The sequence below is a fragment of the Urocitellus parryii genome, chromosome 4 (genome assembly GCF_045843805.1).
Source record: "Urocitellus parryii isolate mUroPar1 chromosome 4, mUroPar1.hap1, whole genome shotgun sequence".
Classification (NCBI taxonomy): Eukaryota; Metazoa; Chordata; class Mammalia; order Rodentia; family Sciuridae; genus Urocitellus; species Urocitellus parryii.
The window spans coordinates 44,650,148-44,675,832 of record NC_135534.1 but is presented as its reverse complement, the minus strand read 5'-3'; the positions used below and the strand labels follow the sequence as shown (position 1 = coordinate 44,675,832).

The window sequence follows — 25,685 nt, the reverse complement described above, 5'->3', positions numbered from 1 at the left end:
ATAATGAATCTTCCCTACCCCAAAGTTAATATACCTTAGTTCAACATTTACTTTTATTTTATAGGACTGATGGCTGAACTTGGCATTATACAATTATATTTGGTTGTGTGTGCATGTATATATAAGTATGAAAACAAGTATCTGCTTTGACATTGAGGAAACCCCAATGTATTTACAGTATTTTCAGAGATTATGTTCTTCAAAACAGTCTGTGTACATCTTCTCCATTAAATAACTCTTTAGAAAATTAAATTAAGCCAACATTTGTCAATTAGTGGACATCCTCTGTTGAGACTTCCAGTTTTCGCTGTGGGACAAAGAGGGCTCCAAAGGACATTTTATTAGCACCATCAAAATCTATGCAGGATGAGCTGGTTGGCTTGGTTGGTCCACCTGGGGTACGGAAGAAACTTTCGGCCACTAATTGTGACCCTTTGGGTGTCACAGGAATGGGCTGATTGGAAAGAGAGATGGAGAAAGGAGTTAAACACACAGAGATACATATGACCTGTAGACTTGGAAGATGGGACTGGATGGATATGTCATATGTTGGGAAACCAGCATATTCTAAAATTGGCTAGGGAAGACTGATGAGTTTTATATATTCTCAAAAATTTTTGCTAAGGGAAGACAAATCTTACTGGGTTATCTCATGATAACCCCATAACATGGGTCTGGAAATAAGGTAGGCTTTCAACTCTCATCCTCTCCCTCTCCAAAGAAGGAAAGCAAAAATAAATCTCCTATGATATAAATATATGGGACTTAATAGGTAACTGTGGTGCACGACTGTAATCCCAGGTACCCTAGAGGCCAAGTCAAGGGGATCAGAAATTCAAGGCCAGCTTGGGCAATTTAGTGAAATTCTATCTCAATATAAAATATACAAAGAACTGGGTATGTAGCTCAGTGATAGAGCACCCCTGGGTTGACTTTCCAGTACTAAAACCAAGAGACAAATTCAAGGAGTAATTAAATTAAAGAGAAACACTCTCACCTGTTGTACCCCTGGCACAGCAACTGATTGTCCATTCTGTTGGCTCTGGCCTGGAACTGGTGTGTCATAGATGGTGGTCCTTCCTTGCTGACAACCTGCATTTTCTGGTATGACACTAACTGATTCTATCCTTGGGGACACAGGAATGGTACTGGTTCCAGGCGCAGAGCTGGCAGACACCTGCATACTGGGGGAGATGAGTCCCAGGTGCTGCAAGGTGAAGTTCATAATGGCTGAGCTTGGGTTCTGGATGGGAATGGGGTGGGTCGAAGTGAGAGCTGGGCTGTTCCCAACAGGAACAGCTGCCACAGAAGTTGGTGAGACCATTAGCTTCAAAGGTGTGACATGAAAAGAGGGAAAATTAACAGCAGAGAGTTCCGAGGTTGTCACTGGAATAACACCTGGGGGAAAAACAGGGGAAGATATCTTAGAAGCACAGGCATTTGAGAAGTTTACAAGGCATAAGTGAACTTGAACTTGAGACTGGTTCAAGTTTGACTAGTCATTTGCCTACACTCACCTGCGATCGGGGAGCTGTAGATCCTGTGGTTCGGGGAAAGTGCACCTGAGTTTTCTTTACTAGATAAAATGGACTCTGCCCCCAGGGATGAGCACTGGGTGAGGGGGATTAGGTATCCTGATGGAAACAGGGTCTAGAAAACAAAGAGGAAGGGTTTAGTCTTACACAAATCCTATAGGAAGAAAAGGGCCATGTGACTCTTCCAGGTTAATATCTATCGGTAGTTGTTTTTCTCATCAAATCAAGCCTCAGGTGGTTTGTTCCTAGAGGACAGTATCCTCCCACCTTTCCAATGCATGTCCTGAATAATGCAGAGCCTCTGTTTCTTTTTCTTCTTCCTTCCTTCTTTCTTTATTTATTTTTGCAGTGCTGGGGATTAAGCCCAAGGATTAAACTAGGAATGAGTTCTACCACTTAACTACATCTTTAACCCTTTAAATTTTTTTTTTGTTTTGAGAAAGGGTCTTGGTAAGTTGCCCAGGCTAGCCTTGAACTTGTGATCCTCTTGCCTTTGCTTAGCAAGTAGCTTGAGATGATAGGTGTAGAGCACGGCACCCAGCATCTGTTTCTTGAATGCCATCTGAGCCTGCTTAGGGGTAGGACTCACATAACACACCACACTGACATCCTAACACCTGCCATCAGCATTGTTGCTATGATGTGGTGCTGTCAGGACCCAGTTTAATGCAGGTGAACACCACATATGGCACTGCTGGGTCATTACCTGATTGTTCTTGAATTATGTAGAACTATTTCCCAAAGAATATTCTGAGGAACCCCAGTTCCTGGGGACCCAAACAGGCATTACTTGGTTCATGGTCAAATATGTTTGGGAAATACTTAATTAAACAAAGAGTTTTCAAGAAACTTTAATGATAGCATGCATGTAGCTACTGCATGTAGCATTTCCCAGACTATTTGGCAATTAAGTTTTTGGTAAGCTGTTAAGGGACTAATAGTCAAAGAAAACATTTTAAGCAATGTTAAGTCAGAGAAAGGAGTGGCCAAATTATGGTCTATGACCATATCCAACCCTCTTGTTTTTGTAAAGAAAGTTTAATTGGAATACAGCCATGTCAATTCATTTGTCTATTGTCTTTATGGCTGCCCTCCTGCTATAGTGGCAGAATTGAGTAGGTGCAACAGAGACCATATGTCCCCAAACCAAAATGTATTGTCAGGCCCTTTACAGAAAGTTTGCTGACCCCTGATTTAGAACAAAGGAACTGTATGAGTATAGAGTTTTTTCTGGTACTTCTTTGCAGTATTGCTTACTCTGATGATGCCAAGTAGCCTTATATAACATGTAAACTAAAGCACACCAGTTGAAAAATGAAGATGAAAATGAAAACAGATTAATTTCATATTAGAGGCTCAAATGTCATTGACCAAAAGCTCCAGGTCAATAATACTCCAAATAGAAAAGGCCCCTGTTTCAGGGTGCATCTACCTCCCACTCTGCCTGTTAGATCGCTCTACCTCACCAAACACAGAGTCTCCATGGGTGGCTGAACTGCCTGAATAGTCTGCTTTAGCCTCATGTGCTCCATGCTGACAAAAGCTAAAAAGCAGCTCTTACAAGGAGGGGCTGTCTTTTGTCTTCCTTCAGACCTTTCTTTTCTATGTTGTCAAAACAGCAGACCACACTTTGATCTGGCTCTTAATAGGTTTTTTCCTGGGGAACCAGTGAATTCAAAAATCTACAAAGCTGAAAGTATACCACAAGATTTAAATTTTGTTTCTTAGATGCTTGGTAGTGCTCAAAATCATTACTAATTGATTGGTACCTTAAGCTGCAGAAAAAGAAAATTAAAAAAATTCAGGGCTGGGGATTGAGCCCAGACTCACACATGCAAGATAAGTCCTCTATCATGACACCACACCCTCAGCCCTAGAGAATTCTTAGGGGGTAGAGCTAGGTCTTTTACACATAACTGCTGTTATCTTTAGTCATATTCTCTCAGGCACAAGTTATTATGATTGCTGGTTTAACTCAAGTCTTCAGTAAAGCCTGTAGGACTCTCATAATAATAACTATTCGATTTTTAACAAACTACATTTATTACAAAATTGTTTAACCTATAATGGCAATTCTACTTTTCAAAAAGTATCAGATCTTATTAACTTAGCAGAATGAGCGAATTTGTCATATTTCCATTTGAACCGCATCTCTTCTAGCCACAGCCTCCCTCTCACCCCTCTTCCTATCACCTCTGCTTCATCTTTTCTCCTTCTGATCATTCACTAATACATCTGTCCTTATTTGCATACTGTCTTCATCTATCCCCACAACTGCAGATTCTCAGTGAATGTTTGTTGAACAAATGAACACATGAATTTCTCATTTTCTTCTGTTCAGTCCATGCTAAAAAGAAATGGTTCAAAATGAAGTCCCAGAGATGAAACAAAAAGAAGCAGGGGACCTACACACTGAAAACACTAATCCTGAATAACTCAGGGAGCAACGGGAGCCCAACATTAAATCATACCCATTGGCCCAGAGAGATTATGGACCTCCCAGAAAATTGAATCAAGGCGGCCTTGTGATTTTCCCCTAGTATGCACATTAAAAGCAAAACGATAATGTGTGAGATATTAGGTGTTTTGAATGGTTTCCACGAAGCCATCCTCAGGGAAGATTTGACAAACTCTAAAGCTTCCTTAATAACAATAGTTATAGATAATGCCCTTCAGCTGATATGATGTCTTAAAAGAATCACAAACCCCTTTATGAATATCATCATGTAATAAATTCATTTAATCCCACAAAAACTGTAATATGGCCACAGGGCAAATACTCAGGAGCTACCACCACCAAAGGCAGGTGCTGGGTTAGATTTGATCCAGAGCATTTTCTACGCAGTAGGTGAGCAGGAAAATTGGTGGAATAAATTCTTTATAGGTGAAGACAAATAAGACGTAGAGAAGTAAAATAACTTGAATTAACAGCAGGAGCAAAATGAAAGATTAACTTTAATGGTATTTATTTGATGATAATGTTTTTCATATATAAATGTCCTAAGAGGGGATAATGAGACAATGTAGGTAATAGTAATACCTCTGATGCCTGGCATGTGGGTAGGCATCCAATAAATATTAATTCTTTCCTGTACTAATCTTCACCCAGGAAAAAAGTATCTAGAATGTCAATACCTGTAGAAAGCAATGCATCTAATGTACCTACAATTTGTCAAGATCAGCTTGACTTTTCTATTTATACAAAATAGAAAAGGTGGTTTAAATTTGAGGTAGAGTAACATTATTTTCTAGGCAACAGATTCCAGTTAAATTATATCAAACAAATATTTGGAAATGACTCAGAAAGCAGGAGTTAGAGGAACCCTAGGCACCCATCCGTTCAGGGTTATGTCAGCTTGTAAATTATTTATGACCTTCATGACAGGTGTTTGCATTCCAGTGTGTGATGGAGAAATGGACTTAAGGACAACCACCTGTGGTGCTTTAAAAAGAGAGTAAGTAAATCCTTCCTCCAAAAGTTAAAAATGGCCCTGCCGTCATCCCAGTCAGGGGCTTAACTGTCTGGGGCCTCATTTGAATTACGGGATGCTCAAGAATAGTTCCCTATCTTCTGAAAGACTGCTCTTTGCTCTGATAAATTTCACAAGCCACCAAATTCTTCTCAGTCCCTCACATTTTAAAGCACAATTGGAGGTTGTACTTACTGTGGAGACATTTTCAAGTCCTTTTAGGTCCTCTTTAAATTTTTTTTTGGAACCATTGTCCTCAAGCAGGCTAGCCCTTTTTGAGCCCTTTTCTCCAATCGCCTCCCTGTTTCGGTTCTTTGCCCCTTGTCTGTCTGGTGCTGGCAGCAAGCTTCCAGGTCTGGAGGAGGCACTGGACTTTGTGGCATCTTTGGTGGGCTCACTGGTGGCATCTGTGGAGTCTTTTGATCCAGTAGCTTTAGAGCAGTGGATGGGACAGACTGTTGGGCTCTGCCCTTGGGGTGGTGTCATGGTTTGGGCTTGGGTGGGCTGCAAGTAGATGGCATAGGATGGGCCTGAAGGGGCCTGAGGTAGGATTACAGGCACTGCTGGTGACAATGGGCTAGGAATTAGGGGAACCACTCCCAGGGGCTGGATGAGGGATGGTGTCGTCAGCTCCAGCTCAGCATTCGTTGGGGTGTCCAGAGGGGTCCCTGTTTTGCTGTGTGCAGATCTTGCTAGCTGTACTTTCACTGTCTTTCTGGGTTCACTAAAAGGATAAGATTTAAAACATGACACAATGGAAATACATTTTTAATCCTAAATGTCCTACGATTTTGAGCCTGAGGTTGAAACTGCAATTCTATGAACCTGGTCATATTTCCTGTAATGACTAAGTAGGAGATATGGAAATGATTATCTTTCCATTTTCTAAGGTGAGTGACTATTCTCACATAAAGTAAGCAATTCTATTAATGCAATGCAAAAATAATCCATCCTGTTCCTAAAGAGTATTGCCAACCTACCTTGATTGCTCTTCTAACTGCATTTTGCAAATAGCCGCAAGCTGAGCCATTTTACTCGGGAAGGATGTAGAATTCTGAGAACTCTCAGCTGGTGAAACAGAAAGGAGGAGAAGGTGGGTAAATCTAAAGAATAAATGTTCAGGCAGATGAAACCTCACTGAAGTCAAAGGAACATGCCCCTGCCCCAATATTGCATGGCAGCTAAACAATAAGCACAGGGTACCAGGAATTTAACCCAACGGTGCTTTACCACTGAGCCACATCCCCAGCCTTTTTTATTTTGTCAGTTTCGAGACAGGGTCTTGCTAAATTTCTTAGGGCCTAAGTTGCTGAGGCTGGCCTCAAACTTGCAATCCTCCTGCTTCACTGAGATTACAGGCATTTACCACTGCACCTGGCTACAAATTACTTTTTATTCATGAATTCATATATAAATTAGGCTTATGAGTTAGAGGAGTTGGACATATGGATATTGAAACAATTCTTTTAACACTTATTGCAAGGATCTAGTAAGCTAAAAGCAATCAGATAAAAAGGAATTCTTCTATCGTAGTCCTGACATTATGGAAAACATACCTTTGTTGGTCTTGATAGGGCTACTGGGAGCAGAATTTATCTTTCTCCGATCATTCTCTATACTCTTCACCAGTTTGATAAGAGATGGGTGTCGAGTAAAGTTTGGTTTCCCGCGTGTGGAAAAGAGGTTTTTGGCACAGTTCTCTTTTGCAGACCGCCTTACCTCCGAATCAGAGGTGGCAAAAGGAATGACTGGACTGGAGCCTGAAATGGAAAAGTTCAGTATATTAAAGTACAGGTGGTTTGGCTTTCTTGTGGTATGAAATAAAGGTGGCAACAGTTATAGAATACAGACAATGTGCTACTATTCCATAATGTATGAATTTATACCTTACAGCCCTCTCTGAATGTCCCAGGGCATTGTTTCCTGAATCCCTCTCAGACACCAAAATTTATGGATGCTCAAGTCCTTTACATAAAATGCCATAGTATTTGCATATAATCTATGCACATCCTTCTGGATATTTTTAATCATCTATAGATTACTTATCCAATACAATATAAATGCTATATAAATATGTGTTATACTATATAACTATACTATATTTGGTGCAGTAATTTGGTATGAATTTCCTATATTGTTTGGGAGATAATGATAAAGAAACCATCTGCACATGTTCAGTACAGACAAAAAATTATTTTTGAATATTTTTGACCCATAATTGGTTGAATCCCTGGATGTGGAACCTGTAGATACTGAGACTGTACCTTACAACAAGTGGTGTGCTAGAATATAATCATTATTGATTTTTATGTTTTTAGTGCATGAAAAAATTGTGTGTCTTATAATGAGTGGTGTGTTAGAGTTCATGAAATACAGTGATCCTCACATGAGGTCCAGGAGGCAGGTATTTCTAGGGAAATGCATCCCTGTCAGAGATCGGAGCACAGACACACAGATTTTAACCCACGACTCCAGGTCTCTCAGCTGGCATTGACTCTCCTGGTCAGTGTGGCCCCAGAGCCTTTATTCCAAATTCTTGCACCAAAAGACCTCTCCTTGAGATCACAGCCAAAATTATAAGAAGCCTGCAAAGGCAAAGTCATTTCACAGGGAGGAAAGTGAGTCTTAGAGAAGTAACTTGCCTGAAGTAGCACAGCTATTGAGTGGCAGAGCTGGGACTACAACCTAGGTCTCCCTCTCCTTTCTTGGCCCATGTTCCTGCTATTTTCCAGTCGTTCTGGGATGTGAGGGTGATTTGGCTGTGACATTTGTCACCCCATTCATCACCAGGTTTGATTAAGCTGATCTGGTGGCTAGGTGGGTGACCCTTCCTACCTCACTGCTCCGTGTACATCCCTTCTGAAGCTTGGTCAAAGAGGGCAACCTTCCCTAATAGAGAACGGTTCTTTAGTCAAGGGCATATGAGTAGCTATACTTCCCTGCTAGAACGCCAAAGGTCTCAAGGTCCAGCAGTTTTGGATGAGGATCTTTGGTAGAATCCAAAATGTGAGGTCAGCCTCACAGAGTTGAAAGGAGAACTATTTTCTACGTTGAAATCAGAATACATTAATTTCATATTCTTTTTTTTAAAACTTTTTTTTTTTTTTTTAGTTGTAGTTGGACACAATACCTTTATTTATTTTTATATGGTGCTGAGGATGGAACCCAGCGCCTTGCACATGTTAGGCAAGTGCTCTACTGCTGAGCCATAACCCCAGCCCCTACTTTCATATTCTTGATGTACAAGTCTTGTTGTGGTCACTGAGCAAACATACATAGCAGTAGTACTGTATGTTCTGTGGTGCCTTAAATTTATCAAATCTTTTCACACATAAATTCTACTTCCTGTATACAGGGTGGGAGGGTGGTTATAGACCTCAGGTTGCTGATGAAACCAGTAGCCAACTTTCTATACTAGCACTCATCTTTGTTTTGTTTAACCATTTATTTATGACCTTTTTCATGTGGGGTGTGGGTAGGAAGGGGAAGGGAGAATCTATCCAGATGTGCATTAATTCAAAAAAGAAGCAAAGAATGAAAGAAAAGTACATACCACTGGTATTTGGACTGATTTCTGGGCCTGTCCATTTAAAAGCTGGTTTTCGACCTCTTTCCTCTGTAACATGAACTTTCTTGATAAGATCCAGGCTACTCAGAACGTTAGCTATATCATACAACCTCCTAATTTTTGCTAGGAAAAAAAAAAAAAGCATATATGCCACTTAATAGAATGATGAAAGATCAAAGGATTTTGCTTCCTAAGAAATTCATGTATATTTTAAGAGCTATCCCAACCATCAATGTCAGATAGAAACATCTAACTCCTTTTAAATTATTCTAGTGATATTGCTTTAATTAAAACAAAAGAGTAGTTTTGAATATTTAAAAGACAGTTACTGCTGGCCCTGAATTTTGAAATGATGACAGTACAAGTTGCAAAAGGAAAAATAACTTGATGAGATCACCCTACTTATGAAAAAAATCAGCAATTCTCGAAAACTTGTAAAGAGAAGAATTTTATGAACAAATGGAAATATAGCATCAGTGTGTTATTTTGCTTTTCTACATGTGATGGATTATAATAAGACTTATTTAATATCATAAACATGGAAAATTCTGTACCCAACAAAATTTGTAAATTTTTAGGTCATCCTTATATGTAAAGACAGATTTGTTAATTCTACAAATCTCATGTACTTTAAAGAGTTTTGCTACAAAACTATTCTCTGTTCCCTTCCATCTTGATAGTATAAAAAATTATAAATCAATTCTCCTTCATAGCCATGCCAGAAGGTTCTGAATTTCCTGGAGATTCAGCAAATTACACATCTGCAGTTCCTGGAATAGCTCCCAAAACTGTGACTAACCAGTCAAATAGAGAGCTGAATACCATCAGGTGACTCAGAAAAAGCAGGCAACCCATCAGTAGTATCAGTATGCTTTCTCAAGCTGTAGGCCTCCCAAGCCAATTTGCCAGCATTATCACCTTTATTCTCTATGTAATTTGGTCTTTATACAGTATCAATCCTGAATATACTGACAGCAGGTAATCTGACTAAGATCCTTCTTTCAAATGCCATCCGTACTGCAGGTCACTTCAGGGGACAATTTTCTAAACTATATATACCCTTGTAATTCAGCATCAGTGGGAAGAGCAGAGATCTAGGGTCTGATCCTACTTTACAAATTATTGCTCATTTAGACCTCAGACAGTACAAATTCTACTTATGTAAAATAGGGACAGTGTTATAGTATCAGATGAAGCAAGAGTGTCAGACAAATAAGAATAGTTAAATATATATATCGTTGAATCCTGCAGTTTAGCTAAAGCAGTACCATCACAGATCCTGGGGAGAAGTGAAAATTTTGAAGCATAACTAGACATGTATATGCCCAATACATTTGGAAATCAATTGGTAACTCAGACTGTATGGATAGGTCCAAAATTCCCTGGTAGTCAATGACACTTACTTTTAAACTTGCTTTTATCCAAATCTTCCACATGGTCCTCCCCAATTAAAATCTTGGCAGCAATTTCTAGGCTTACTATCTGAGGCGTTGACACCAGAAACAGCATCACAAATTTCTGGCTCATCACTCTTAAGGACTTGTCTTTGCGGCTGTTTACAGAAGCTTTGGAGAAGGATGAGGATTAGAGAATTAAAATTCATGAAGGGACAAGTGACTTCTAAAGTGGCAAGGCTAAAAATACCACCACCTGATCTTCCAGCTGACAACTGCAGTATTTTAACATTCAAAGCTGCAGTAGCTAATTTAGAGCAATGTTCTCTGTGGGGTCTCTTCTTGAGACCCACGAAAAGTACCGTGCAGCCTGGGCTTTTCAGTACCATTTCTTACCTGCCCGAAATTCCACTCCAGGGAGCTCGACAAAACACATGTCTGGGTGTCCATTTTGGCCAGTGTTTGATTTGATGATATGATCCTCTATACTGTAACTCTTGATAAAGTCAAACTCTTGTTCATATTCTTTCTTTTTGATCATCATAATCTGCTCCGCGTACTTATTCTCTTCCCCGACACTCTTTAGAGTCCCTAGAGTTTTGTTGAGATTATGTCGCCCATGCCACGTGTACCTGTTTTTGGCGAGGCGACTCACCATGTGCAAACTCTCTAGTACATTCACGATATCGTAAATTCGTCGACGCTCAACATCTACAAAGAATGCACAATTGTATGTTATTAGGATTATACTTTTATAATGTGTTTAGAATTTAAGAATCATTTATTCTATATATTTTTGTCAGAAGGTTCTGGATAATGTGATTTTAATTTTTGGAGACACATACACTTAACAAACAGTGCGAAGGTGAGAAAGTCATGTCCCTGCTCTCAAAGGGTACAAATAAGTTAATACAAATTAGGAAAGCAGCAACTATTGAGGGCCTAAAATGTGCCATACAGCTCCAGGAAATTTTTGTCCTAACCTGTGAGGTAGGTTTTATTATCTGTACTTTAATGATGAGGATCAAACCAGTTAAGTAATTCCCTCCAAAGAACAGCCAGGAAATGGCAAAACTAAGTTTCTAATATTCTAGATCCCACACCTTCTAACCCATTTATTCTACCACCCTACACACACACACACACACATACATACACACACACACAGCCTGTTTATAACCATAATATGATAGGTACAAAGCATTGAGATTTCAGAAAAGTGCAGAAACCATGATGTGGTTTTTAAAAAATCCACATAAAAAAACTGAAAAGAATATTCCTTTTTGGGTCTAATTTTGCCTACATTCCAGCTATCATATGAGTAATTCTTTGACTCTCATAATTCTAGTTAACTTGAGTTATAAGTATTCTACAATGTTAGGATTCTCTTTGTTCTGGAAATTTACTTTTAATATTGATTTAAGTTCAAATATTGGATGAAATCTAGTCTTTCAGGGAAAGTGCTTAAAAATCTATTTCAAGAAGGCTGCCCCCTAGTGGCCTTTCTTGATCCTTGGACCTGCAGGATAAGTCCACTGGGCCTGAGGGCCTCAGTCCTGAGCTGTTCCTTCTGCCTGGAATCCCTTCTCCCAGATGTTCTCAAAGCTCTCTGTCTGGCATCTTTCAAGTCCTGACTCAGATGCCACCTTCTCAATTAGCCTGACCTGACCACTTAATTTAAAATTGCAAAGCACACCCCCACAACTCCTGGTCCTCTTACCCTGTCCTAGAATGCAGGTTTCTCACAGAGGGATTTTGCCCTTTTTTGGTCACTGATGTATCTCAAGCTCCTTCGACATTACCTGGCACATACTAGCTGATCAATAGATGTCTGCTGAATTAAAGAGCATGTACTACCCAGCTAGACATATTCATTAATTCATGAAATGTGATATTTATAAACATGTATTAGAAGAGCAAAATTTTCTTTATGGAGTGATAGAATAGGATATCTCTTCAAGTTTTAGATTAAGATACTTACATAACTCCAAAGAGATCCCATATTTGCCACAGACCCTTTTTTATCTCTAACTAGCTTTAGGTCTATGAAGAGTAGAGCAAAAGGGTGTATAACACAGTAACTCTTGGAAACACAAAATACTCTGAAAACTCATCAGTCCTCAGACTAATGGTGGTTGAGTGGCAGCGCTTATATAAACCCTGGTCCCACTCACAGGGGCTGGCCTTTATTGTTAACTGTGAAGACATCTAACCTTCAAGGACAGGGCCAAGGTGAAAGTTCAGAGTTGTATCGGCTTTTGAAACAGATTCAGAGACAACCTACCTGCTTCTAAGATTCACTGAAATTAGAAACTATTCACCTTTATTCCTTAATTAAGAGGACTTTTGGAGACTTACAATTTCCCTGTTGCCTTATTTGTGTCCATTACAAACACTGTCTATGTAACCATGCATTTGCAGGAGTTAAATCCATGAAATTAATTATTAACCATTTCAGTAAACTCTTTGCATACTTACTAAGTTCTTCTGCTACTTCATCAAGACAGATGTCATTATTTACAGCAGGGTTGGGATAGTCAGGATATCGTGCTAAGAACTTATGACACAATAATCCTAAACTTTTTTCTTTTCGACTTGGTTGCGATTTCTCATATTCATCTCCAGATAAGTGTTCCTATGAAAGGAAAAGGTAAATAACATCTCATTCTGAAATAATGTTTGACAGATTTATTAAGGGAATCTGTGTTTGATGACTAACACCACTTATCTACATGCTTAGCTTGGACAGCTGCGAAGTTTGAGATGGAAGAAAAAGTTGGGTGGGGAAGGGGGACCCAGTAGAATACTTGGCAAATCTGAAAGGGAAGCCTGAAATAAAAATCACTCAAAGGTTCACAATTCCCAGTGGTTGATGGGGTTCAAACCTTTCTGATGCTCTGAAATTTATTATGAAGAGCCTGAGGATAGTGATCTTCATATTTTCATTATTTCTGCAGAAGATCCAAACCCCCCATTAATCCCCAGTCTCTACTGGTCCTCTGAAAACCTACATGTAAACAGTCTTTGGCCTCAGGTAATCCATTTCTGTTGTCAAACAATCCCCTTCTCTGATCTCTGTCCCGGATCTCAGGGCTCACAGCACTGATGAGCATTTTTAGATTGGCTGTTGGTGTCCATGGCTCTCCCTGGGAGACTTCCTTGGGCTTGGTGGGCGTGGTTAAAGGGCCAAAGTCAGGCTGGATCTCGGCCAGTGCTATATTCACCTTTGTGGATTCTTTGAGGGGTGTTTTCATCAGTCCCCTTTTATGTGGCTCAAAAAAGAGATTTTCCTGGTTCAAAAGAAGTAAATAGTTAAATCCATTGTAGAATAAGATTTATCAGATGGCTTTTGACTCTAAAAATCATACAATGAATAGAATATTGCTAAGGAAAAAAATCTAATGAAATCAAAGTTGATTAAGGAGTATATTACAATGATTATTTCACACCTACTGCCTGTTCTAATAAATTTTCCACTTTCAAGTTTGCAAAAAGCATGGATTCAAATGCTTTCATCTTATGTTCCAAGAATAAAAAAAAAGAAAAAAAAGAAACTTGATTAGGACTTATAACTTTTTAACTCCATTTTGAAATAAGTTTAGATTTAGAGAAGAGGTGCAAAGGTAGTTTAGAGAGTTCCCATATATCTCTACTCATCTTTCCCTAACAGACCTGTTAATTTTAAATAATCCCAACCAGTATTATAAGTAAGCCCCCAAGGCAGAAACCATTTTCCAGCTAGTATAATGGCTACACTGGGTGCTGCATGATGATTAAACAAAACTGACATGGAAGAAAGCCAAGCAGACAGAGGTGAGAGATAGCATATAGTCAGAAATCCAGAGAATCTGCGAAATCCAGAGTGCCTAAATGCAGGTCTTCTGACCAGAAAAATTTAGCTCTTGTGAATATCCACCCTTCCACTTTACAGATGAAGAAAATGTGGCTTGTTCACAAATAAAGAGTAATAGAGACTGTGTTCCTTCCACTTTCAGACACCAGGTACTTTATACATTGCTCCTAGCTGTATCTATTTTAAAGAAAATACTTGAAATGGCAATATATGAAAGAACAGGGAGAACTACTAACTCCTCACTAAACTTTGGGAACACGGAAGGTACTGTTGTTACATGTCTGAACGCCTAAGGATTTATTAAGTGCTTTCTCATATGTATTTTCACTGACTCTTGCATTCCTATTTAGCAGAAGAGGACACAAGGCTGAAGGAGGTTACACAGCACAGGAATCTGGACCTTCTCACTCCATGTATGGTGTTCCCACATAGCGGTTAGTATGATGGATCTAGGTGGGGACTCCTTGCCAGCATGTGCACTCATGAGGTACTGACCTACAGATGGAGTTTTGCTAAAGACTACTGCTCTTTGCTTCACACTGCCAGGAACAATATTAATTCTCTTATTTAACATTTAAAGCTTTTAGTAAAGTTTCAGTTCACCTTTTTAACCTATCAGTAGCTAGACACCAGCAGGATACTCCTGTTGACAATTCCTCTGTAATTTTCCAAAATATTTACTCATGGGCAGAATTTGGAGCCCTAATAGTTAAAGAAGCTGACAATTAATAAAAAATTATCTCAAAAACAAATCCAATATCAAATTATGTCAAATATCCTTTCTGAATTCCAATTGCTTAAGAATCCTCAGAAATATCATAATGTACTAACAAATTTTATTGTATTCTTAAAAATACCTTTTCTCTTTGTAACTTCCATAAAACCATTAAAATAGAAAGATTACTTTAACCATGGGCAATCCTACCCTTCTTCAAAACTTAAAAATTTCCTTCCTTCTGGGTTTTTGCAAAAGCTAACTAACCAAAAAGGGTTGATGTCAATAAGGCAGAGGAGAATGAAAAATTAAACAGTTCAGTCATGATGATAATGCAAATTTAAAACTGCAACAGTGAATGCCAAAGCTACAAAGTACCTTCTCGTTCTCCATTCGGCTAATTTTTCATTCATTTAGTGTTTCTTTTAAAATGAAAAATCTGTAGTTCCTCCCCAAATCCTGATGGTTCCAGTAGTCCAATCAATTCTATTAAATTTTTTAATATCCTTAAAGAAATAAAGGAAATAGAAAAAAATTAGAGAAAATATGCACCAGTAGATTTGCTAAAAATTCCTTCACCTTCAGGGACACAAGAGGCCGCTGAAACAAAGACTAACAAAAAATGACAAACTGGATTTATATTTTATTCTTGATCTCCAGAAGAGATAGATAGCCCCACCACGGGGTAGACAATTCCAACATCAATAGATTACTTCGTAAAAACCATCTTCTGTCATGAGCTTTCAAGTAACCCACAAAATTCCCAGTGACAGCTCTTTGCCATCTTTAGAGAAGGCATTCTACCGGGCCCCAAGTTCACTAGCAAGCACCCACCTGTCCACAGATCAGGGCTCCGGACTGAGCATACGAGCCCAGGTTCCGGCTGAGCACACAGGACCCCAAGTTCTGGACACGAATCTGCATCTAGATGCCCGAATTTCTCTCCTTGCACATATGTGCACATGCTCAGCAGTAGTCTTGGGGCGCTGCGATATGGAACTTCCAAATTCAGTACCTAAGCTCTAAGGGTACTGCTGGGCATTTAAAGAGCGCCTTCTGGTTAAGACTCTTTTTCCTTTTAATAGACTTCCTTAAAGATGCAGAGTTCTATGTATTCGCTATTCGGGTGGCTGGTTCACACCACGATGCTCAACTCCATTGAGGAAGGCTGCGTTTGCTCAATCAAACAACCAGGTACGGTCATCCAGCCCGCCACCCGCTCCGCGCGCAGAGTACTTCCCCCTCCTGCAGACCAACAGCACCTCCCCTGGAGGCTGCCCCGCTCGCCGCCAGCCCGACAGTTCCCGGACCGCATCCTCCCGGTTTCCAGAGCAACGATTCCCGTCCAATCGGAGGGACAGCTGCGGGCCTACGATTGGTTGACGGTCCCAGGGGCGGGGCCGGACCTTCCGCCTTCGATTTAAAAATTTGGCGCGGAAAGCCGGACCGTGGCCGGCACCGCCCCTTAGCTGCGCGGGGCTTGAGCGCGGGCAAACCCGCGCCCGGAACCACGGCATCCCAGCCCCTCCCCCTCGCTCGCCCCCGCCCCTCTGCGCGGGAGCTCAGCTCCTCCCTCCACGGCCCCCGGCGGAGCGGGAGGCGGGAAACGGCCGCCGCCGCCGCCGCCGCCCGCCGAAGCCCGCTCCGGGTGCTGGCAGGCCTGGCGCCGTGTCCCTTTGCGTCCCGCTGACCTGTCAGTCCACTTCACAATTGGAGTCGGCAGGGGCTGAGCGGGGACTTCTCCGCACCCTTTCCCCGCCCAGGCCCGGGAGTCCGCGTGTCTGGCGGTCTGTCAGTCTTTCCGCCGCTCCGAGGTGGGTGCCGGAGGGAAACGCCTGGACCAGGACTGGCGGGTCGGCGGGCGGGCAGAGAGAGTGTGACCGTCCTGGAGCAGTCAAACCCCGGATTTGAAATTAACCCGCTCCCGGCGCGAGCCGATCCCGCGGGCTGGGAGGGCCGCACCCCTCCCCCACGCCCTCTCTTCCCGGCCCCGGGCCCCGCGCGCCAATCCGAGCCTCTCCACACCAGCCGCCTGCGAATCAGGGTGCAGGTACCGCCCTTTAGTCCTGCCTCCACGAAGAGTTGGGGGAAAAGTTCTGCAACTTTTTTTTTCTTTTCTTTTTTTGCGTACACCCCTTACCCTTACTAAAATTGGTGAATGAAATTTGGCCTCCCCAGGATTCGCGGGCTGAGAATTGGGCACTGTGATCCCCAAATTGGGGCTATCTTACCCACCGCCCAGCCTGGGTCTGCTTACCTGCCCTCCGAAGCTCGTCGGGATCTTTCACCCTTTAATACCAAGCATGCATTATTGGGCTGCCAGGCATCTATTCCACAACTTCCAGAAACTGGTGGGCAGAGGGAAAAGTTTGGCTACTGATACCAAAACTCGTTGGGCGCGGGCCTTGGCGCGTCCCGGAGAACTCAGGTGTGGGAGAAGGAAGAGTAACACTGAAAACCCGCCAAGCCTGTCCGTGCCGTCCCGCGTCTTCCCTTTCAGTCTTCTACCCGCTTCTTCCTTTCTTTTCCTGTTGTCCTCCCTCTCTTTTTCCTCTTTTTTGGGTTTCCGAGCCTTGGGCGGCATCAGCCTGGTATATTGTAAAGTTCCACAGTAACAGTGGAGTTAGGAGGCACTCTAGTCCTAAGTCCTCATTTTGAAAAGGGGGAAACCGGGGCCGGAGCCTGTGCCTGGATTGTTTGCGCTCTCATTTTTTGCTCCCCTCTTTTCTGCCTCTAAACGTTTCCTCTTTTCTGGGCACCCGGGCTGCGGTTGCTGGACCACATGTGTTGCCCAACCACACCAAGATCAGGACGCCCAGCCGGGAGTGTTCGGTCTGGGCTTTTCCTCCTGTTCTGTAACCTTGCATCTTTAAGTTCCATTGGTTATGGCTATAGGGGCCACGCTGTCCAAGTCCCATTGCTTACTTGTGTATCAATGAATCACCCATTTCTGACTCTAAGTCCGAGATATTCTTACATTTTCCTAGACGAAATAAGAGCTTGGATGCTGTGATGCTGAGGCCGGGATTACTTAGCTGCAGCTACTGGCCACAGGCCTGGGGGCCTAGGTTGTGAGGGTTGGCTTATCTTCCTGTGGAAGGCAACCTCAACGGTGAGCTCAGTGGCCACCCAAAACTGTTAGCACCATCCTGAGCCTGTCTTCTAAGGACCATCCCAGGCAGGGGCACCCATCTTCAGGCGGGTTTTATTTTTGAACACACTTCAAAAACGACTTCAAAGGGGACTGGCTGCCTTCAGTTCTGGGATTTTAAAATATAGCTGGAGTCACTGGGCAGGTCCCAGTAAGTATTGCAGTAAGTATCAGGTTCTTGCTGTGGTTAGGTCTAATTCTTCTGGAGCAAAGTGAGACTATAAATGCATCCACAAATGGTGAGCAGTTGGTGCTTCTGCTTTAGCCACTGTCTGCTAGATTACCTCTACCTGTCCCCTATTAGTGCTTACAGCAGTGCTTGCACTCATCCCTGTTCAACCTACCCCAAGTTTTTATGCCACGGGACTCTAGTGGGCCATAAGCTCCCTTTAAAGGGACTTTTTAGAAGTAGCCAATTTGATGCCTGGTGTTTAGAAATAGAGGGCCACTCATGCTACAGATGTCTGAGTGTCAAGTACCTGTAAAGCACATAATGCAGGGAATAGCTCCTCTGGTGACATTTCTTAGATTGCATACTCAAGTGTTAAAGCATGGGTTACGACTCAGTCAGCAAAGCAGAGTATTGTAATAAATCTAAGGTCTCATGGGGAGTGACAGAGCTAGAACTTGAAGCCAAGTCTTTTTAACTCCTCAGAGCTTTCCACTGTACTGGGGGCTGGTCCTCACAGCAGAATAGTTGTGCCCAATTTTTTTTTAAAGAAAATAGGCACAAAAGGTTAGCTGTAGAACCATAATTAGAGTCCAGTCCTGCCTGCTCCCAGTTCATACATCCATTGAAAGTTCCCATGAGCCAGGAGCAGTGGTGCATGCTTGTAATCCCAGTGATCTAAGAGGCTGAGGAAGGATTGCAAGTTTGAGGCTAGTCTCAGCAATTTAGCAAGGTCCCAAGCAACTCAGCAAGACCCTGTCTCACGCTAAAAAATAAAAAGGGCTTGGGATGTGGCTCAGTTGTAAAAAGCCCCTTGGGTTCAATCCCCCATACTATCACTACTACTGTTAATAATAATAATAAATAAAAAATGTTACCATGAAAGCAGTGTTAGTAATACCTTAGGCCAGCTTTTAACCTTTTTAGCCCTTCCTCCAATCTAAAAAACAGAAAGGAGGGATATGTCATTTCTGCTCAATGACAATTGTCATGACTATTTTGTCACATTAATCAAACTCACAGAACATGATGAAAAGCAGTCCTGTTGAGAGTGAAATGATATGTTTTGAAGGCTTAATGACCCTTTCATGTAAAGGTAATTTAGAAAAGAAGGCAATCTGAAACAATTCTACTCAAAACTGTACAAGTCCATCAATTTGAAATTCAGCATGAGTGTAAAAGAAAAGATATAACACTACCAAAACTGGATGTGATGTCCCAGTCCTATAATCCCAGTTACCTGGGAAGCTGAGGCAAAAGGATTGCCAAGTTCAAGGCCAGTCTGCACAACTAGATGAGACCTCTCAAAGTCAAAGAGGACTGGGGATGTAGCTCTGTGGTAAAGCACCTCTGGGTTCAATCCTCAATCCAGTAGGGCAAGAAAGACTACTGAAAACTTACGTTTACTGCACAAACAAGAATGAAGGACCATGGGACAGGCTTGAATTTGTTTTTATTTTCCCATTAAATATATTTTGCAGTTGTTAATTACATAATCCAAGGGAATATCTGTGTTTGGTTCTGTTCATCATGTTGTGTAATCCATGTCTCACTGAAGTTAGACCAGTTTGTCCACTTTATGCTGCCACCCTTATGGGTTTCACAACTCAGGACTGATATGTTGTGTAACACCTTTAACACTAAATGAGATATTATGAAAAAAGATATCAAAGGTAGAGATGGGCATTATTTTAGGTGCCTAGATTCAAAGGTAACATTTGGGATTTCTGAACTATGTCCCTTTGCTTTATCTTCACAATGGGTGTGGGGGAAAAAAAGAAGGCAAGATCTTCCCCTATGATCAGGGCAGGATGAGGGGCCATGAAAGGACTTGCTGTACTAGTGGGTTCCTAGGTCTTTCTATCACTGCCCCTGCCTCCCAGGTGCTGCTTTCACTGGCTCTACTTCCTGACCCAGTGGGGAATTTGGGTTTGTGCTTCTTCTATAGCACGTGTTGGTACAGCCACCACGAAACAGCTGTCTAGAGCTTTAAATCACACAAATCCCCAGGTGCTGGGTTGAATTGCAGCTGCTCACAGTGAGATATGAACTCTCCCTGGTCCTTTTAATAAGTTGGTTATTCTGCCTGCAAATGAAAGGTGCTGGCTCCATTCTGGGCAGGGTTTTAAGGGGATGAATACACGCAAGAGACTGAGGAAGTGGGAGAGGCAGAGCTGGTCATGCTGACTGGAGCTAGGTTTGGTCAGAGCTTGTCCCAGGGTGTGGGAGATCCCCCAAAGTCTCCTATACTTCCTGTGGGAAACTCCTGGTAGCCCTGGATAGATATTTGTAAGCAGGGACTCAGCTGTAGTCGCAACAGTTGCTGCCAGGTACTGAGCAATGACCCCTCCTAAATTTTTTAAATGCCTTGAGGATAATAGAATACAAAATATCAAGGGCCCTCTATAGAAGTTCAGTCCTCATTGTATTACTGTACGTGTAATTTAAAAATGGTCATAAAGCTGAGGGTCATATAATCTAGTGCTTATCAATAGTTTGAGAGAACACTCTTTTCAAGACCTGGGACATTAAAGAAGTGTAGATTCCTGGGAGTAAGTGTGGGAATTTGTTACCAAAAAAAAAAAAGGTCCTACTCAATGCTCAATGTAGGAATACTAAAACCTGTCAGATCAGTGATTGCTGCTCTTTGCTTAAAGCTTTACAATGAAAAGTTCTTGTCTGATCCCCTCCAGGCAGATTCCTCACATCCTACTCCTCATGATAATGCTGTAAACACACTTCTGTTATAGACACCTCCTACCTACACCTCTGAGCTCCCAGAGAGCAGGGAGAGGTATATCTTCATGTCTTGGTCTCCCAGAGGCCAGCCAGGTGCCTGGCCCAGAGCAGGGGCTTGATGAATGTTGGTTGTTTAAAGTTCTACTCTAGAATGTTGTCCCACAAGCTGACAGGGTACTTTGTTTTTTAATCTCTTTATCTGCAGTTTCAAGTTCAATGCCTGACATATACATGATGCTCCATGATATTAGGAAAGTGGGCTCATAATCACTCCAGCAGCATGGAGATTCCTCAGAAAACTGGGAATGGAACCCATTTGACCCAACTGTCCCACTCCTTGGTTTACACCCAAAGGACTTTAAATCAGCATACTGTAGTGATGCAGCCACATCAATGTTTATAGCAGCTCAATTCACAATAGCTAGACTATGGAACCAACCTAGATGTCCCTCAATTGATGAATGGATAAAGAAAATGTGGTATATATACTCAATGGAATATTACTTGGCTTTAAAGAAGAGTGAAATTATGGCATTTGCCAGTAAGTGGTTGGAGTTGGAGAATATCATGCTAAGTGAAATAAGCCAATCCCACAAAACCAAAGGTCGGAATATTTTCTCTAATATACAGATGCTAATTCACAATAAGGCTGGATGCACTAGGGAAAAATAGCGTTACCTTAGATTAGGTAGAGGAAAGTGACTAGAGGGGAGGGGAAGGAATGTGGGGATAGGAAAGAGTAGAATGAAACAGACATTTTTACTGTATGTATATATGTGACTACATGACCAATGTGATTCTGCAACATGTACACTCAGAAAAATTAAATTATATTCCATCTATATATGCTACATCAAAGTGCATAAACACATTCTACTGTCATGTATAACTAATTAAAACAAATTTAAAAAATCTTTAAAAATAAAATGGCAGGTTTTTCTTTTCCCCCTTAGCCAGATGACTGTTTTATTTATTCACTTACTGAAAAATAGTATATTAAATGTCTCCTGTGCACTTCAGCCTTGAATTAGGCTCGGTACATACAATGAGCAAGAAAGAAAGAGTCCTTGCCTTTTGGGGGTTTGTAGTCAAGCACTAGAACGGTGCCTGGCAGAAAGCATCAGCTACTATTATTATTTTTTCTATGTTCTGTGTCTGTAGTACTTTGAAAAAGTTTCTGTAATTTTCTCCCCTAGGAAGTTCTCTTTCCTCCTTTCAAGCCATATGTATGGATCACTTGCTCTGAGTCTAGATGGCTACACATAAGCTAGAGACACGATGGCTGTCTCTGGGTTCCTGGCATCAAAGCCAACTCTTGGTTTACTCATAACCCTCTTCTTTTCTTTTCCTCTCCCCATCCTCTTTTTCTTTTCCAGAGATATGGACTTCATTGGACAAATTATCTGCTTCTCTGAGTCCTCCAAGAGTGCCTCTTTGGGTCTCTGGGGGCAGCCCCATTTCTCCTTGAATGATCAGTCAGCATAATGGAGTGAAGCCTCAGCAGGCTTTCATAGGTCCCCGAGTTGAGCACTGGGATGACCGAACAGGCTTCTGATTGGCTGCCTTAGGCTGGGGCATCCCTTCCACCGTAAAGTTACAGGCAGTTACCACACACTTCAAGAGCCCACTTTTCTCTAAACCTGAATTGGTTGCTTCCGGCTCCTTGGCACTTGTGAATAACCCACTTAGAGTCATGGTTTTCGGGATCTGAATTGACTTAATGTGCCCCACAATACCCATGTATTTATTATGGTATAGTTTTACTACTCACTGTCCTTCTTTGTCTTATAGTACAGAGATGGAACACAACCTGTGTAAACTAGTATGTTGACAAAGAGCTTTGCAAGAAAAGTTGACAGCTCTCCTCTCAGCCTTAATTGAAGATTCGCAATAAAATCCACAGCATTTATCAATATAGAAATTGGCTGGACTAAATTTACCCACTTGTGGTTATAGTTATTAATGAATTGCAATTTTCCCATAAAATGGTTAGTTCTATAGTGCTTTTTAAATAGTGCTAAGCTTTGTTCCAGTCTTTGAAATAAAAATGTATAACTGAATGCATTAAATAATGTATAATTGAAGTATGTGTGTGTGTATGTGTATATATATAATCAGCAAAGATAAAGGTAATTGTTAATCTAAAATTTTTTTGGCTGCTAGTTAGCATCACTGTGATGGCAATGACGTACCTGCTTTATATTATGGATGGCTGTTTTTGGAGAAACTTATGGTCTGGAACTAGGAAAGGATGTGAGCAATAGTTAGGACTTGGGGGTGAAACAGACCTTGCTTGTGAAAAGCCCATCTCATCATTAGGTCTGTGCAGCCTTAGGCAAATTATTTAACCCCTTTTCATCCCCTTTCCCTGCTCACTAAAAGGAGAATTAAAATACACACCCTGAAAGGTCCTCAGGAGGATTAGATGAGTTAATGGATGCAAAGTGCTTTGCACAATACCCAATTGCAACTATTATTGTTACATACAACATAATCCCAACCAATCCAGACATATGCGTATCTGATTTTGTTTTTATTTTGTTTTAATCACTCCAGAGAAATTTCCAATAGCCAAATCATGTCTAAGAACCTTTGTCCAGGAAATAGTTTCTTCCAACCATCTGAACCTGGGTCCTCCCCATCTCTCCCCACCTCCCACAGGCCCCTACTGCAAGCACAGCTGTGTTCAGTGCTCAGCTGTGGGGGGGGGGGGGGATGCCTACTGTCTTTAGAAGCCTTTCGACTAGAGTTCTGCTTTACATATATATTTTTAAGGATTCCTTATTTGCTGTCTTGGTAAATACTGCTTTTCTTATCTCTGCTCCCAGAACACACAGATCTCTTCCTTGCTCAGTACAGGCCAGGCCATAGAATTAAATTTGGTTAATACTTGCCAACTGGTTTAGAATCTGAAGACTGTGGCTCTAGCTCCTACTCTGGCACCTACTAGCTCTGCAGCTTCGGGTAAGCCACTTAGCCTTGGAGCCGTAGTTTTCTCCTCCATGAAAGGAGCTGGCAATAGTGACATAGACTTCACTTGGCTGGTGTGGACCAACCAAGGTAACATTTGTAAAACTTAGTTTGAAAGTATTAACTGCTATTATAAAGAAACAGTCTTATTGATATGATGAAGTCTCTTGCCAGCTTCTGGGTTTCTTCTGAAGGAGCTGTGACTTTCTGTGTGATCTCAGACAAGTCACTCAACTCCTGTGCGCTGCATTCATTTCTCCTGTAACATGGGAGAATAGACTTGATTACTGATTCTCTGGGTGTTGTATAATTCTACACTAAGGCTGAACTTCCCTTGGAAACCAGGAAAAGAGTAGGGTTTGACGTTTAGCGAACTGGGATTAATCTCTTACTTCACAGCTTACTGTCTTTCTGTGTCTCTAGACCCTTAAAGGATTATCTCAGAGGTTCAGGGTACTTTTGAAAACAGCCAGCAGTTTGGCTAAAGGGCTTTTGCTTGCAGTAAGATGTCAGCTGTGAGCAGAGCCCTGCAGTGATAGAAAATAGATCAAGCCAAGATTCAGGTCTATACTTTTCAAACTCCAAGGCTCATTGAGTAGAATCAGCTTGTTTTTGTATGTTGAATTTTTATTGATTAAATAGTAGTGCTCCAAGAGCTGGGGTGGTGTGTCTGTCCCCTTGGAGTGGGTTCTACTGCTCTCCAGGGGTAGCTGTAGCATTTCAGGCAGGCCTGCCCCCTGGCGCCTGGCCCCAGCCAGTGATGTGCAGCTGTGTCAATAGCCCTTTGAAGTTCACTCACCAGCTGACTAGTCTGCAGCCCCCAGGATGTCACCACAACCTTTGTCACAGGAAATCAAGAAAGGCATGTGGAAGCTAGCTTTGCTGGAGGGGTGGGAAAAAAAATTATGAATCCTTAATGAAAACATGGAAGAAATGCACCCAAATTCACAGTGTGATTCCATCTGGGATTGTTGCTCACCACTCTCCTACCTCTGGCTCCACATTAACACAGTAGGCTGGTTTCTTTTATCCTGACCAGAAAAGCTCTTCTGCAAGGCTTCATCATGGCCAGAGGCCGTTGGTGGTGCTACAAGATTCTAGAGGAGCTTCTGAGTCATTAAAGCATGAATTTTAGTGCAAGTATTTTTTTATTTTTTGTATTCTACAGTTTAGGGCACTGGTTTTATTTTCTTTTGTTCTTCCAAGATTTCCTGAGACATCCCTGTGTGGGAGGCACTCTACAAGTACTTCACACTAGCATTGTGCTGGCTCATGAGTCTTTACAACATCCCTGAAAAGTCTGATATTTTTACCCTATTTTTTTTTTTTTTTTTTTTTGCAAAGGTGGAAATAAGAGCACTGGAAGGGTGGAGCTTGCTGAGAGTAACAGCTGGGAGGGGACCCCTTGCTGTCCACTGTCCACAGTCTGACTCAAGCCTGTGTTCAGAATGCCTACCTTGAGATGCCTTCCACTCCATGGAGAACCTTGTTTGGATTTTGTCTCAGATTACTGGGAATCAGAGTCTCTGATTGACCACATGACTCCTTCTTTGCCACTCAAGTTCAAAATTTATTTCTCAAGCTGTCCTTAAAGCTCCTTTCCAGGCTTGTCTATCACTTCTTGCAATAATTAATTGCCTTGGCTTTGCTGACTTCAGCGTCTTCACTTATGACATGTCCTTTGCCTAAAATGTTACACGCCTTCGCACCCAAACCTCCCCTGTTAAAATTCTCTTCTATTAAGGATCTCCAGTTGCCTTGCAAAAATGATCCCCCTCAAGCATTTTGTAACACTTAAACAGTAGACTAACATATTACTTCACTGTATTTATTTGTATGCCAAGACAAAAACATAATAAAAAATAAATCTCTTACTGAGAGCTTACTATGTGCCAGTGTTTTTTTTAATTGTTCTTTTTAGATACACATGACAGTTCAGCATATTTTGACATATTATATATATGGAGGTATAAGTTAGTCTAATTAGGATCCCATTCTTGCCATTGTACGAAATGTAGAGTTTTACTGGTCATGCATTCATACATGAATATAGGAAGTTATGTCCAATCAGACAGTGTTCTTGGTGCTATTAAAAGTAATTCTTCTTTTAAGCCTTGCAAC

General features: G+C 41.5%; 1 protein-coding gene and 1 long non-coding RNA gene across 2 annotated transcripts; one reads left to right on the top strand and one right to left on the bottom strand.

Moving 5' to 3' along the window:
• Window positions 1–271: 271 nt before the first annotated feature.
• On the bottom strand, window positions 272–14,928 carry E2f8 (E2F transcription factor 8). Its single transcript, XM_026405299.2, has 12 exons — window positions 14,914–14,928; window positions 12,979–13,257; window positions 12,446–12,602; window positions 10,364–10,678; window positions 9,977–10,138; window positions 8,559–8,696; window positions 6,562–6,765; window positions 5,986–6,073; window positions 5,201–5,729; window positions 1,518–1,650; window positions 998–1,398; window positions 272–454 (listed from the first exon to the last, which is right to left on the bottom strand). The coding sequence occupies exons 1-12, from the start codon at window positions 14,926–14,928 to the stop codon at window positions 272–274; spliced, it is 2,604 nt and encodes an 867-aa protein (XP_026261084.2).
• Window positions 14,171–25,402, top strand: LOC113194281 (uncharacterized). Its single transcript, XR_003302260.1, has 3 exons — window positions 14,171–14,254; window positions 15,621–15,729; window positions 24,909–25,402. It is a non-coding gene; the product is annotated as an uncharacterized LOC113194281 (long non-coding RNA).
• Window positions 25,403–25,685: the final 283 nt, after the last annotated feature.